At 54.2% G+C, this 13,590-nt stretch overlaps 1 protein-coding gene across 2 annotated transcripts in view; it reads right to left on the bottom strand.

Moving 5' to 3' along the window:
• cyth1b (cytohesin 1b) overlaps positions 1 to 13,590 on the bottom strand; it is a 51,131-nt gene that overhangs the window by 33,008 nt on the left and 4,533 nt on the right. Inside the window, exon 1 of one of the 2 annotated variants that reach the window (XM_029250185.1) lies at positions 11,525 to 11,858. The exons of the other annotated variant lie outside the window; for it this stretch is intronic. Within the exon in view, the coding sequence (XP_029106018.1) occupies positions 11,525 to 11,600 (76 nt within the window). The 5' untranslated portion in view covers positions 11,601 to 11,858. Of the gene's footprint in view, positions 1 to 11,524; positions 11,859 to 13,590 lie in introns of those variants that run through there. 2 annotated transcript variants of the gene reach the window in all.

Genomic DNA, 13,590 nt, shown 5'->3' on the forward strand with positions numbered 1-13,590 from the left:
TGACCGTGATGGACCCCTGAGACAGTAAATCTGCCACTAACGATCCCATCCAGCTCAAGGGATTAACAGGATCGAAGCCTCATGGGAGGATGGCGCCGGGTTTTGGGTTTGTCGGATCGGGTCCCAGACGGGGGGGGGCTAATCCTTCTCCTTCCATCCCAGAAGAACGCAGCCAAACACCCAATGCCCTTTAAGTGCCTCGAACCCCTGGCAGTCCTGGGTCTCAGCACACAGCGAGAAAAGCTGGAGGACCGATGACCGACACCGACCTGTGTGTTCTTTGTACAGCCAGAGGGGGGCGCAAGTGGGTCTTTCATGGTGGGATCCAGATGCCATGGCAACCACTTCAAAACAACTTGTAAAGCCAAAGAGATGCCAAGTCATTTTCTCTCCCTCCCTCTCTCTCTCACACACACACACACACACACACACCCTGTCTGCCACCATCTCATGTTCACTGTAAGGACACTATTCACCCTGTTCCACCGTAGCCATAGAGGTGCCCAGCAGACTCTGGGTGTTACTGTGAATATTGAGAGTTAGAGTTGGAGTTAGGGGTTAGGGGTTCGAGATTAAGAATCTCCAGTCTACATCTGACACTCCCAAGAGAACCACAGCCACGTTGTCTCCCCCCCCCCACACATCACGGTGCCACGGGGGAGACCCCACTGATGGTGTCCCAGCGCAGTGTACCCCGCTCCTCTCTGTCCCTGGACCCTGCACCCCCCCCAACCTCGACCACAGCAGAGACATAAATCCTCCTCAACCGGCACCATCTCCTCTCCCATGTGCCCTAAGGGCGCTTTACCAGCCAGAGACCCGGCAACCCACGGCTCGAACCCCAGAGACCAACCTGGACCCAGAAGTGACCCCCCCCACCGGCACCCGACGCCCAGCAGACAAAAGCGGTCGTTCCGCAGACGAGGGACTCCGTCTGCTTGGCAGCTCATCTAATGAGCCAGAGCTCGGCGTGGCTGCGGCCTCCTCCGCTCCTTCTGCGAGCGCCGCAGAGCTCCCACACACTCCTGTTCCAGCGCACCGCGCCTTTTATAATTAATTGCCGCACTTTCACCCATGCTGAGGTAAATCACCAGAACGGCAGGGCAAACGTGTTCCTTCTCCACGTGCGGCTCAGAGGAGGGGAAGACTGTCAGCTGCCACAAGAGGGCGCTCTACTGAGCAATTGTTCTCTCGTGCCAACCGCCTTCCGGGAGTGCGCGAGAGGTAATAACAGGGCTGAGCGGAAAGTGTGCGCTCTAACAACACGCTGTCGAGAGCGTGTGGGCACGAGCCTTCGGGTGCTGAGGTCAATCCGCTCATTAAGAGTCACAGCTCTGCCAGTGATCTGCAGCAGGATTTAATCAGCTTTGAGAGATGGGGGACGGGGGACAAAGCGTGTGAGATGGTGTCAAAAGGGTGGGGACGGGACACACTCCGTCTCTTACCGCTTCTCATACTTAATGAAGCGCATGTCCCTGAACAGGCCACTAGAGCCAAAAATAACCCGGGGGGGGGGAGCAGATTGGAGTGCTTCACACCCCTCAGCACCTCGACCGTTTTACCCCACTGAAACACATGTGTCAAGGTCTGGGTGCAGAGCCCAGGTACAGTGTGTGTCACGGTCATGGTTGCTTTTCGGAGAACTTAGAAGGCTCAATCTCCAGGGGGTTCCGGGTTCAAATCCCCGAGTAAGACGCTGAAGAACACACACCCTCTCTTGAGGAAACACTCCTGCTTCCACGTTCGCTGTGTTTCTCGTCTCTGTTATTGACGCTTCTGACTTGATCTGTCGCTCAACATTTTCTCAGCATTTGTTTATGACGCGAAAGGCACCTTGAACACGGATCGGGTTTTAGGTTGCGGTGGAGCCCTCCGCTGGCCGCTGGCCGACCCAGCCCTCGCACCCCTGTCAGACACAGGAGCCTCAGCGCAGACGAAATCTCAGCTCCCAATTAACAGGTCAGTAGCCGATTGCTTCTAGGACGCACGGCACATCTTCATGTCACTCATACGTCACTCCAGCAGGTGGCACAGCAGTTAGAGCTGTGACCTTGCAAGTGAAGGTCCCGGGTTCAAATCTGACCTCCAACTGAAGTAGTCCTGATCTCAGCACTGATACAGTAAAACTGAGTAAATCAGTGTAAGAAGCTTTGTGTACAAACCTCACGCTGCAAGTATGAGACGAATAAATACGAGTACAATGTCAGCTCTACGTGACCAGTTGTCAACCTCCGGCCTCCAGCGAGAGCCGGGTTCCTCAACGCGCTCCTCACTCGTGACGAAACACTCCTGTCTAAACATCACACAAATACCTCGTAATGATTTGCATGTGCAAAGAACGCTGAACCCCTTCTCTTTTTTCTTTTTAAATCTTTTTATCGCTAGGCGACACAATTTGTCTGGCGGCGGGAGCTGAACCAAACAAACCGAAGAATCCTCACCCGCCCACCACCCCCAGCAACCAGCCCCTGCTAAAATTACATCCCCCGAACCGTCCTATCGGCGAGAAGCCGGATGGCGACAGCGGGTGCCTCCGCGGCGGTTCGATCTACTCGAGACGGACTTGGCCGCAATAAACACGCACGTCTGCGAGCGACGGCCAGCACCAGCAGCAGCCAGGAGCTCCACTTGGACTCCTGATGATTCCCTGCTCCGGTGCTGCCTCTTTGAAGTGGCACGGCGACACACATCGTCCAGGATGCGGCAGCCCCCCTCCTCTCCCCACCCTAACCCCCACCTTACTCATTACCTCCGCCACAATTTCAACACATTTGCATGTCAGCGCGGCCAAGTGTCCATCAGGCTCCTCCCGGAGCAGCACCGGTTCCGGGATTTCCGTCGGCTCCGGAGACGAGCCGGGGACTGGAACAGCGGGAATGCGAGCCCCACGGCCGAAAGACGGTTTCGTGTTTCCTTGGAAGCATTCGCCCTTTGCTTCAGACAGCGGTCAGGGTAATCCGAATGACGTGGAGCAGAACCACACCTCCGGCAACTGGTGCCGTGGCTCAAGAACCGGCCGCGACTGCAGGTTTGAATACCGCGAAAGAAATTTGTCTACGAAAGGTGCTCTGGATAAACAAGTTTGCTAAGCAAATTCGAAAGGCGACAAAGACATTCGGACCCCCGCAGCTGCGTGGAGGAGCGGCGGAGGAACGGGATGATGTCGCGGCACCACACAGGTCTTGCGGTGCGAGGCACCAGGGGGCGCTGTTGCCGAGTAACCCGCCTTTCGAAATTGCTTCTCCGACGACGTCTCCGTGGTCAATAATAAACTGTCAGCATCCAGCAACGGAGGCAATTCCTCCATCGTCGAGTCGGCTGCTGCGGCCACGACGTCGCCGGCCCCAGCTGGAGGTGCGGACCTTGCAGCAACATTCATTACTGTGATCCAATCAAAGGGGTGGTTGCCATGGGAACGGCCAGATTGATAGTTTCATTAGTCCCCGATAACATTATTTCACAGTTAGCTTTCATGTGAAATTCCTCTGTTATCCCTGACTGCTCCTCCGGCGTCTCAAGGGATCACGTGAAGCGTTCCAGGGCCGATGGAGCGCTCCACTGGCGGCTGACCTCAAGTGGTGGACACCGCAAGGTCATCTGATCCACCATCCCGAACCACGAGAGACCAGAGATGGTCAGCTTCCTTGCTTACACACACATAAAATGGAGCGGCCTTCAAGGTGGCAATTCATGGATCCAAGGTTACAACAGCATCTCCCCTATCGGGGTTCATCCCAGCAACCTTCTGGTCAACGCTTCAACCCCGAGACCATCTGTCACATGTATGTCCTGGTCTGTCCATCACGTAAGAAAAGAGATACAGAGAGTCTACAGAGCAGAGATGTTTTAGTGCTGAAAGACACAACGGTTCATCTATGGCTCTTCTCTCCATTTGGGCTCTTTCGCTGGGCACTCTCCTTCCTCTGCTCTCAGCAGCACTTTACCGTACTTTGGTACACTTTACTGCACGTTACCGCACTTTGATGCCTTTTAAAGACAGGATAACACAAATGGGTTTCTCCCGCTTGACACATAGAGTGGTCACATCGGGGCTTTCAGCCACCTGGGGGTCCTGAATTGGATGGCCGGCTGCTCCGAGTTTTCAGCCACGTGGGCCGGTGACCCCACGGTATGCCTGTGCGAGTCAGCTCGAGGCAATTTGGCTCCTCGGGACAAAACGGGAGCTTCGCAAAAGAGTACTCACACCGAAAGGATGTAAGAAGGCAGCGGGTGGCACAGTGTTTAAAGGCAGGAACCTGTAGCCTGAAGGTTGTTGGTTCGATCCACACTTCCTGCTTATAGTACAACACCTTGGAGCAAAGTACTTACCCTGAAATGACACACTAAATATATGCTGCTGTGGCATAAATGGGTCAAATACTGTTTTTTGTGTGTGTGTGTTGCACTGCTCTGCTGTACAGATGTGTGAAGGACTGTAGGTACTTCATCGCAGCGTAAATCACCTTGGATAAAGGTGTCAGTTCAGTACTAGTTAAGAATCGCTGCACGTCGCTTTGGAGAAAAGTGTCTCTGAAATGAAGCGGTGTAAATGGAAGAGCCACAACACCACCAAGGAGCGGAGAATCGCAGCACGAAAAGACCTCCGATAAATAAGAATAAATGCACTCTTAGCGAGGCGCCGGCGCCTCTCGGGCGCGACTCATCCACCTGTTGCGGCTGAACCGAGGGATGCGATAGGAGGCTGCTCCGAGGACGTGGTCATCGAGTCCCTGCCGGTACGTCATCGCTGCCGCGGCATAATAAGGAGCCAACCTCCCCCCCACCGCACACGCTTGCACCCAGCAAACCATCTGGCTCCCATTGTGTGGGGGTAGTGACTCACTCTTAAAAGCCCTCTGTGCTGTGCTGATGATGATTGCAAAGGTGTGGGAAGCACTAGGAGCGTTCGTTCCCCTTGGTGCGGTGACTCGTACCACGGTACCTCGCCAACCCCCCCTTCCCCTAAGCGTACGGGGCCTTTCTCCTTCTAAACCATTCAAACCGTAGCCGTCGCTGTTATTCTCACGGTGGTCTGTATTCCACTGCTTTTAAGGAGCTGTGCCCGTCGTCCAGCGTGTGTTGGTGACCTTACAATGTGCCCCCCCCGACACAACACACACACACGTCAGGTCCCGAGCGTGCGCACACACACGCGAACACATTGCACACCTGGGTCGAACCGAAGACATAATGAGGGGGTGTTACATTTCCAGCTTGCGTTGAACGCCGCAGTCCCGCTGCCACACAACAATTTGGCCTCAGAGGGTCCAAACCAAGCACTGTCGAAACATTTGCTCGTCGCCAGGAGAAGGTTCTCCTTTACACCCTGAGAAAGATGCTGAGGTCTTAATTCGGCACTTTCCTGGGGGGCTCCGAAGGGCGGGACGCGGAGCTGACCCGCGCTCTGCCACAAAACAGGCTCTCGGTGGGTCTCGCTCCCCTCCCTCAGAGGGTAAAAATAGTAAATCTTATGGGCTGGGGGAGTCATTCCGCACAAAGCAAAGCTGGGGTGATTTCAGCAGAGTCGCTGCGGTGAGAGAGAGCCATGGGGCTTTGGAGAGCAACGGGAGCGAGTGAGGTGGGCCACGGGGGTCGGCCAACCGCGTCTGGCATCTGGAGTTGCCGCTTGGGTCCGTGCAGCAGAGATGTAGCGGTGGGGTCTCGGCAAAACATCTGTGCCGCCAGAAGGAAGATGGCGGGCATCCTTCTACGCAGAACACCTGCCCCGGGGCCGGATACACACACAGAAAAGACACGTGTACACAAACACACACACTCGGCCCAGCTGAAATTCTTTCCTATCTCAGCTGGGTTCACCATCTTCGTTTTCTTTCCCATTAAAATACGAGACAAGAAGTTCTGGCTGGCAGTGAGGTTCATCTCCGTCCGGCTCATGAGGTCAGCAGGGAAAATTGTGACCGTCAGCACGAGCACCACGTGAAGGGAAGGAATCGCGACCCCGACACTGTGTTCACAGTGTCCATCGGAACATCACCTTGCAGTGCCGCAATTCCGCGAGCCCGGTGGGACATAGGACTAAAATACACCTCAGCCGCCCATTTCTGCCAACCACCTTATTGCCGAAATGCCCTCGGTGGCAATTCATTGGCACGAAAGGAGCTGCCTTACATAACCTTGAAAAAACTGTTTTAGAGGTGGGGGAAGGGAAGCCTCAGTAGAGGCCCTTGTTCAGTCAACCTTCCCTGTGCTACTGCTGAAATAATAATAACCATAATAAATATTAAAACAACGTGGTCCCTGGAATGCTATTCAAATAGCTGGTGCTCCTTGAGGTTCACTGGTGAGAGTGAAGCTCATCAGACATGGTAGCGGTGAGATTTTGGTCACGGGAGATTCAGAACAGTCCTGTGTGATTCAACGCGGTCCCGTACAATTCAGCACGATGCCATTTGGACTACAGCCCCGCTGCTTCACTAAACTCAGTTGGACCAACAGACGGTTCCCTCTGGACGACGTGTTGCGGCAGCTCCACAATATATAGGCTACACAGGGGACATGATGACCGATGACCACGTCCGGTTTAGTATTTTACTTTTTTAAATTGAGAGAAAAATGCGGAGTAAAACTCTTCCAACACAACATTTACAGTTGAACCACAACAGTCTGATGTTGAATACGAATCCGCACCTTCCTGTTTGAAGACAGATGAGCCACAGTTAAAGAATTACCGGATTACGCAACTGACATGTGAACATTTGAAAAACAGGTAAACGTCACAATCCACCTTCTGTTTCTTATAATTTCATACCGTTGGAAGAAACGATTAGCCTCCAGCACTTTTCCTCAGTAAGTAAAAATCAAACCGGGTAATTTTTTCCTTTTGCCTGCAGAACTGTGAAAATCCATCGAACGCTGTCATGTATTTGTTTAAGTCTCACACGGTATTAATCTTTTAACCTGGCGTTTGAATTGCCGTTTTAATAACGTGCAGCAGCAATAATTTGCCGGTTAATTTTCCTCTAATGTTGGTGACCTTAGGAGTTAAAAATTACAGCACATTTGAGACACTATATATACACACTTAGATCACATATTTGTATATAGTTCATAGTTTATATGTGGGCAGCAGGTGGAATGCTATTAAAAGCCGTCGTCGTCTTTCAATCGCTGGTCCTGGGTTCAAATCTCACCACCTGCTGTAGTGCCCGTGAGCAAGGTATTTATTCCAGATTGATCTGGTAAGAATTACCGTGCTTTAAATCAGTCCAAGTAGCTTAGCGAAGAAACACACCACTGTAAGTCACCCTGCAGGAAGGCGTCAGATGAATGAATAAATGTAAATATGTCCCGGATTTATACAAACAGGCTCAGCTTCTCATCCCGGGGAGGGGTGCGAGACCTCAGGTAGCTCATCAGCTTATTTGCTGCCCGCAGCAGGACGACGTTTTGGATCTCAAACCGGAGATGCGGACGGAGACGGGGCCTCGCTTTCTGACAGCTCGCAAATTATCCCCTTTTAATTTACCGCAGCACTGCTGCCGTGCGCAGCCACAGTCCTGCCCCTCGCCGTCTCGCCTTCCTCCACGTTATCGTCTCCGGTGCTCAGCTCACCCAAAGCGATAGACTACGACTCCCATTGACAGAGGTATATGGGGCCAGCAGGTGGCGTAGTGGCTGGAGCTCTCGCCTTGTAAAAAATCGTCCCAGGTTTTGATCCCACCTCCTCCTACAGTGGCCTGGATCAAGATGCACAGAATAGTAAAAATTACCAAGCTGTATAAATGGGTAAATCGGTGTAAGTACACACATCATCTGAACCGCTTGTCCCATTCGGGGGTCACGGGGAGCCGGAGCTTAACCCGGCAACACAGGGCGTAAGGATGGAGGGAGAGGGGACACACCCAGGACAGGACACTAGTCTCTCACAAGGCACCCCAAGCGGGACTCGAACCTCAGACCCACGAGAAAGCAGGACCCGGTCCAACCCACTGCGCCACCACACCCTCCTCGGGGTAAGTAGCTTAGCGAATAAGAATTATAACAGTAGGGGTAGGAGTGGAGGCCCTTCCTGGGTCTTGAAGAAGCAGACTTCCCGTTTCAGGTCCATGTTTGGACCCAGCACACGGTCCTCGGTGTTTGTGCTCGCAGCCCTCCGCTCCTTCTCTTTCTGGGCCCAGAGGTCTCTCCACCGCTGCAGGGTGACCATTCGATGGCGCTCTGCCACCTCCTTTTGTTCAGGTGCATCTCAATCTCTTTCATGTTCAAACCAGAAGCCCACTCTTGTGGCAGTGGACCCCCCACCCCACCCCACCCCGCGTCGCACGCCCACCAAATGCACTCTGCTTATAACCTGCAAAAGGCGCGCAGGGGGGTTCTCGGCGGGGGGCCTAGAGAGCGCCGCTCAGTGCCGAACTTTGCAGCCACGCACTTAACGTGTTCCATGGAAACATCCAGCTGTGCGAAGCTGTTTGAGATCAAACCCTGAGCAGCAGGCACTCAGTGAGAGACAGACAGGAATTACGGTCCACCGCAGTATTTGTGCCTTCGCGACGCGTGGGAAGGGGGCGCACTCGTGCGCGCCGTTGAGTCCGCGGGCCCTAGCGGCGCAGGGTTTCGGGTCCGACGGAGCGACGCGGTCCAGATCACGCGGGCGCTTTCTCTCGTCGAAGCTCAATCTGTTCGGACTAATTTTGCGGGAGCCTATAAGCGGCGCGGGCGCGAGCGGAGCGGACAGACGGATCACACACGGCGCGAGCGGCCTCCCACGCAGCCGCGCTCCGCGGCGCCCAAACAACATCGACATCGACAACAGCGACGGCGCTTCTCCCTGCGCAGTCACGGCGCCCACATGAGGGAAACGTGCGTTTCTGTTCACCGGTGGGGGGGACTTAAACGAAATTTCTCTGGTCTCCCATAAGGCCCAGGTCCTGCTGCGGGAGCGATGGTGGGGCGGGCTGGCCTGGGATTTGGGGTTTGTTATTAGAGCTATCGATATCAGCGCAGCGGGGACCAGATGGGCGGGGCTTTCTGGCAGATTGCCCACCCCCCAGGAAGAAACACACCCTCCAACCGGCACAGAACAGCAGTCCAACCTGCACAACAGCTGCACCCCCTCTAGTAAGACGTTTCCCGAAGGTACAACAGAAGGAGACCACGTGGAACTCGCACAGTGGGGTCGATTCCCGGCCAAAGTGGTGTGACCCCCCCCCCACACTGAGGGACGCTGCCGTCCACCTGGGGAGCGCTGACCATGTGGCCTTGCAGGGTGGGTGACCCAGTCCTCACTCCAGCTGTGTCATTCACCCCAATGTCTCCTACTTTCCTTCGAGTCACTGGTCCAACGAGAGGTTCAGAGAGGAGCTGCCCTGATCTCTTTGTATGTTTGTTTGTTTGTAGTTCTAACACACCACACCTGGGGGGAGAGAGCTTCCCACAAACACGTCGCGCTCCTTCGGTAACGCCTTCTGAGATGTTCCTCCTGACCAGCTAGACACACACACACAAAACAGCCCAAACCACACTGGTGAGCACGTGTGTGTGCGGGGGGCTCTTGCGTATGTCCGCAGCATGACTGGGGTCCACCGATGTTGCGAGAACATCCGATGATCTCTCTCTCATGCTCACCGCGGAGAATGACGAACGTCACGCCACTCAGACGTGCCGTTACTCTTACATGTCGCTGCGGTTCAAAAGAGCCGCCAAGGATACAAATAACAAAATCACGGGAAGTGAGGACGAGGGCAGTGAACTGCAAGGTGTCTGGAAAGATCTCCTCCTTTCACATGTGGCTGGATGTCGCGATGGTTGGAGAAATATGGCAAACAAACGGCAATACAACAGAGGCTCGGAACTAGTGGAGGAAACGTAAGTGATGGGAATGTGGGGCTCCATGGGGTTAATGCAGTGCGGAGACTCTTCACACAGAAACATCTAGATTGCGTGCAAAACCCAGAGCTAGCAACAGGCATCCAATGACAGATGTTCCACCAGCTCCACCCAACATAGGTAACTGACCAACCAGTTCCTATCAACACCAATACCTGACCGAACATCTGCACCCAACAGCAATACTTGACCGAACATCTCCACCCAACACCAATACCTGACCAAACATCTGCACCCAACACCAGTATTTGACTAAGCATCTCCACCCAACACCAGTATTTGACCAAACATCTCCACCCAACACCAGTATTTGACTAAGCATCTCCACCCAACACCAGTATTTGACCAAACATCTCCACCCAACAGCAATACCTGACCGAACATCTCTACCCAACACCAATACTTGACCAAACATCTCCACCCAACAGCAATACCTGACCGAACATCTCCACCCAACAGCAATACTTGACCAAACATCTCTACCCAACACCAATACTTGACCAAACATCTCCACCCAACAGCAATACCTGACCGAACATCTCCACCCAACAGCAATACTTGACCAAACATCTCTACCCAACACCAATACTTGACCAAACATCTGCACCCAACAGCAATACTTGACCGAACATCTCCACCCAACACCAATACCTGACCAAACATCTGCACCCAACACCAGTATTTGACCAAACATCTCCACCCAACACCAGTATTTGACTAAGCATCTCCACCCAACACCAGTATTTGACCAAACATCTCTACCCAACACCAATACTTGACCAAACATCTCCACCCAACAGCAATACTTGACCAGACATCTCCACCCAACAGCAATACCTGACCGAACATCTCCACCCAACAGCAATACTTGACCAAACATCTCTACCCGACACCAATACTTGACCGAACATCTCCACCCAACAGCAATACTTGACCAAACATCTCCACCCAACAGCAATACTTGACCAAACATTTCCACCCAACACCAATACCGTCTAATCAGCTCCACCCAACCCCTGCAGTGTCCACCTATTTCCATTTAGCTTCGCTGAGGTCGAACCCTTCTCCACCCGAACCCTCTGCACTCCCTCCACCAGTTCACACAGGTCTCTCTCTCTTTTTCTCCACATCTACACAAAATCTCCAGCATCTCTCTGCCTCTGTTGGAGATGCTTCTCTCCACACCGACAAGCTCTGTATGTCGCCACGGCAACACAGCCCCAATATCACATTAAATTATTAGCGATGTCTCCTTCTGGAAGAAACTTCCCGCAGCAGCGAGCGACACCTTGGTTACGGGTTGGACTGCCAGGGAGCAGCCCGCTCTCTCAGCGGCGCGAACGACCACAGCAAACACTACTACACACACAGGTGAAGGACTGTGAGGTGCGTGTGTCAGTCGTGCCTAGAGAGAGAAGTTTGCGCGAATCCTTCGAGTGTCGGACACACACGCCTCGTGCCGTCCGTTTTCGCGTCAAACGTGGACGCGGACCGTGGCATCAGAGCAGCGGCGCTGACCCAGCTTCCTGTCCCACACACACTTGAGCCAGCGGTGCAACCACACACTCGCACACTCACACACACACCACAAAACTACACAACAGAAGCAGGAGCGCACGCAGAGGCGCGCTCGTTCGAACCCGAGCCAGTGCGGCCGGAGAGGCGCCCGGGGACCCACCTGAGGGGGCGCTGTTCACCGTGGGGCACAGGAATGCCTGGAAACTGGAGGCGCAAAGTTCGCTCACTGTTCCCATGGTCCTCCTCGGAGTGGCCGTCCCAGGGTGTGCAACTCAGCGTGTCCGTGCTGACGGCGTGTGTGTGTGTGTGTGTGTGTGTGTAGGGCCAGTGCTGAGATGCCGGGTGCAGAAAGGGGAACTCCTCCTGGCTGCAGGCTTCCCCCGAGTGCCGAGGTCCACAGCTGAGTGATGCCCACACCCCCCCGAAGAATAATGACACAGGTTGCGTAGACCCTCCCCTCGGGCTCCACGCCTCTCTCTCTCTCTCTCTCTCTCTCTCTCTCTCTCTCTCTCTCTCTCTCGCTCGCTCGCTCACTTCACCGCCTTCACTTTGTCCCCTTCCTCTCTATCTGTCCATGTGTCTCGCTCCCCGGCTGCCGCCTGCTCTGCCTCCCTCTCCCGCTCCCGCTCGCCCTCCCTCCCTCCCTCTCTCTCTCTCTCTCTCTCTCTCCTCTATACACTCCTGTTGCACAGTAACTGTGAGATATTCTTAGACCCAGCAGATTACACACACACACACACACACACACACACACACAAAGTTTCGTGGATACGAACTGACACATGCACACAAACGTATATGGCTAAAGTCGTATACAAACACACACACACACACACGCAATCAACTTTCCGTCGACATGAACCCACACTCACTACCTACACACTTACTCACACACTTACTCATTCGGTAGCAGTTACTCTCAAGTGTTCAACATTTCGTGCCTGCACGCGCGCACACACACGCACGCACGCACGCACTTTATTAATAGCTCCAGTGAAAGGGGTCGCTGTGTGTGTGCAGCTTAGTCCACTCGCTGCCCCTTTTTCATCTTCCATATGCAAGAGACACTTTGCACGTTGTCTTTAAATATTTACCTCTGGTGTGTGCGGTGCGGTGCCCTGGCGCTACTCCCACAGGACCACCCACCCACCCAAGCGAAGAGCCACCACCAAACCTGGGCCTGCTGAGAGACGGGCGCGATGCTCGTGTCACCCGACCGTGTGACAGCAGCGGTCCGACCGTGACGCCGACGTCAGGCTGGAGGTCACACTTCCTGCCACCCCCATCCACTGCTCCCCGTACATCCCTTCTCCCGCTGCCAAGAAGCTCCGTCCTCCCGCAGGTAATGGGGATCAGAGCCGATGAAGGAACGGCAAGGTCTTACCCTTGGGGGATGGGACTCGACCTGAACACCCATCTCCACTTGTGAATATGAGCAAACGTTCACATTGCGGTCAGTTACGGTTCAATTATGGTTCAGTTAGGGTTAGTTAAGTCAGGGTCAGTCAGCACCTTGTTAATGTGACAGAAAGAAAGGACAGATGGGGTTTACACTGTTTCTTCCCCAGTCACTCCTGTTCACCTTCACTGTGTCTGTGGTGGGCGGAGTCTGACTGCCCAGGAATGCAGGCCCCGCCCCCGACCGATTTCCATAACCTACGGAAGCTGTAAGGGGTGCAGCTGACACTGTGTGTGTGTGTGTGTGTGTGTGTGTGTGTGTGAGCACTTCCTACTGCCGTCAGTCCTCCTGCAGGGTCAAAGGACGTGTGATCATCCACATTTCCCACCACAAACCTCCTTCCAAAACCCCGCCCCCGACCCCACCCCCAAGCTTGGCCACTCCCTGCATGAGCCTCTTTCCGTGAGCCTCCGCCGCTCGGCGAACGAGAGCAGTCTGGCAATTCGGGGCATTCTGGGAGATCTGTGAGCGGCGCCCCCTCCTGTCCCACGGAACCGCGGGGTCGGCACCCCCGGCGTCCTTCACGCTGTCAGTCACACACACTGATTGCATTCGTTTGGCCCCTGCTACTTAATTCCCCACAAGGCCCCTCACGCTGCCCCGCCCACCTCCCATGATCCCCTCTGTCAAATCAGAAAAGACCTGCGCCTGTTTCCTCAGCAAATGTTTCCTTTGTGTACCTATCAGGTATTCGCCGTTGCTTAGCAACCGGGTTACATGAAAAAGTGTCGCTGTGTAAGAATCTGCAAAAGGCTTTTATCACGTAG

This window comes from Scleropages formosus, chromosome 3 (genome assembly GCF_900964775.1).
Source record: "Scleropages formosus chromosome 3, fSclFor1.1, whole genome shotgun sequence".
NCBI classification, from domain to species: domain Eukaryota; kingdom Metazoa; phylum Chordata; class Actinopteri; order Osteoglossiformes; family Osteoglossidae; genus Scleropages; species Scleropages formosus.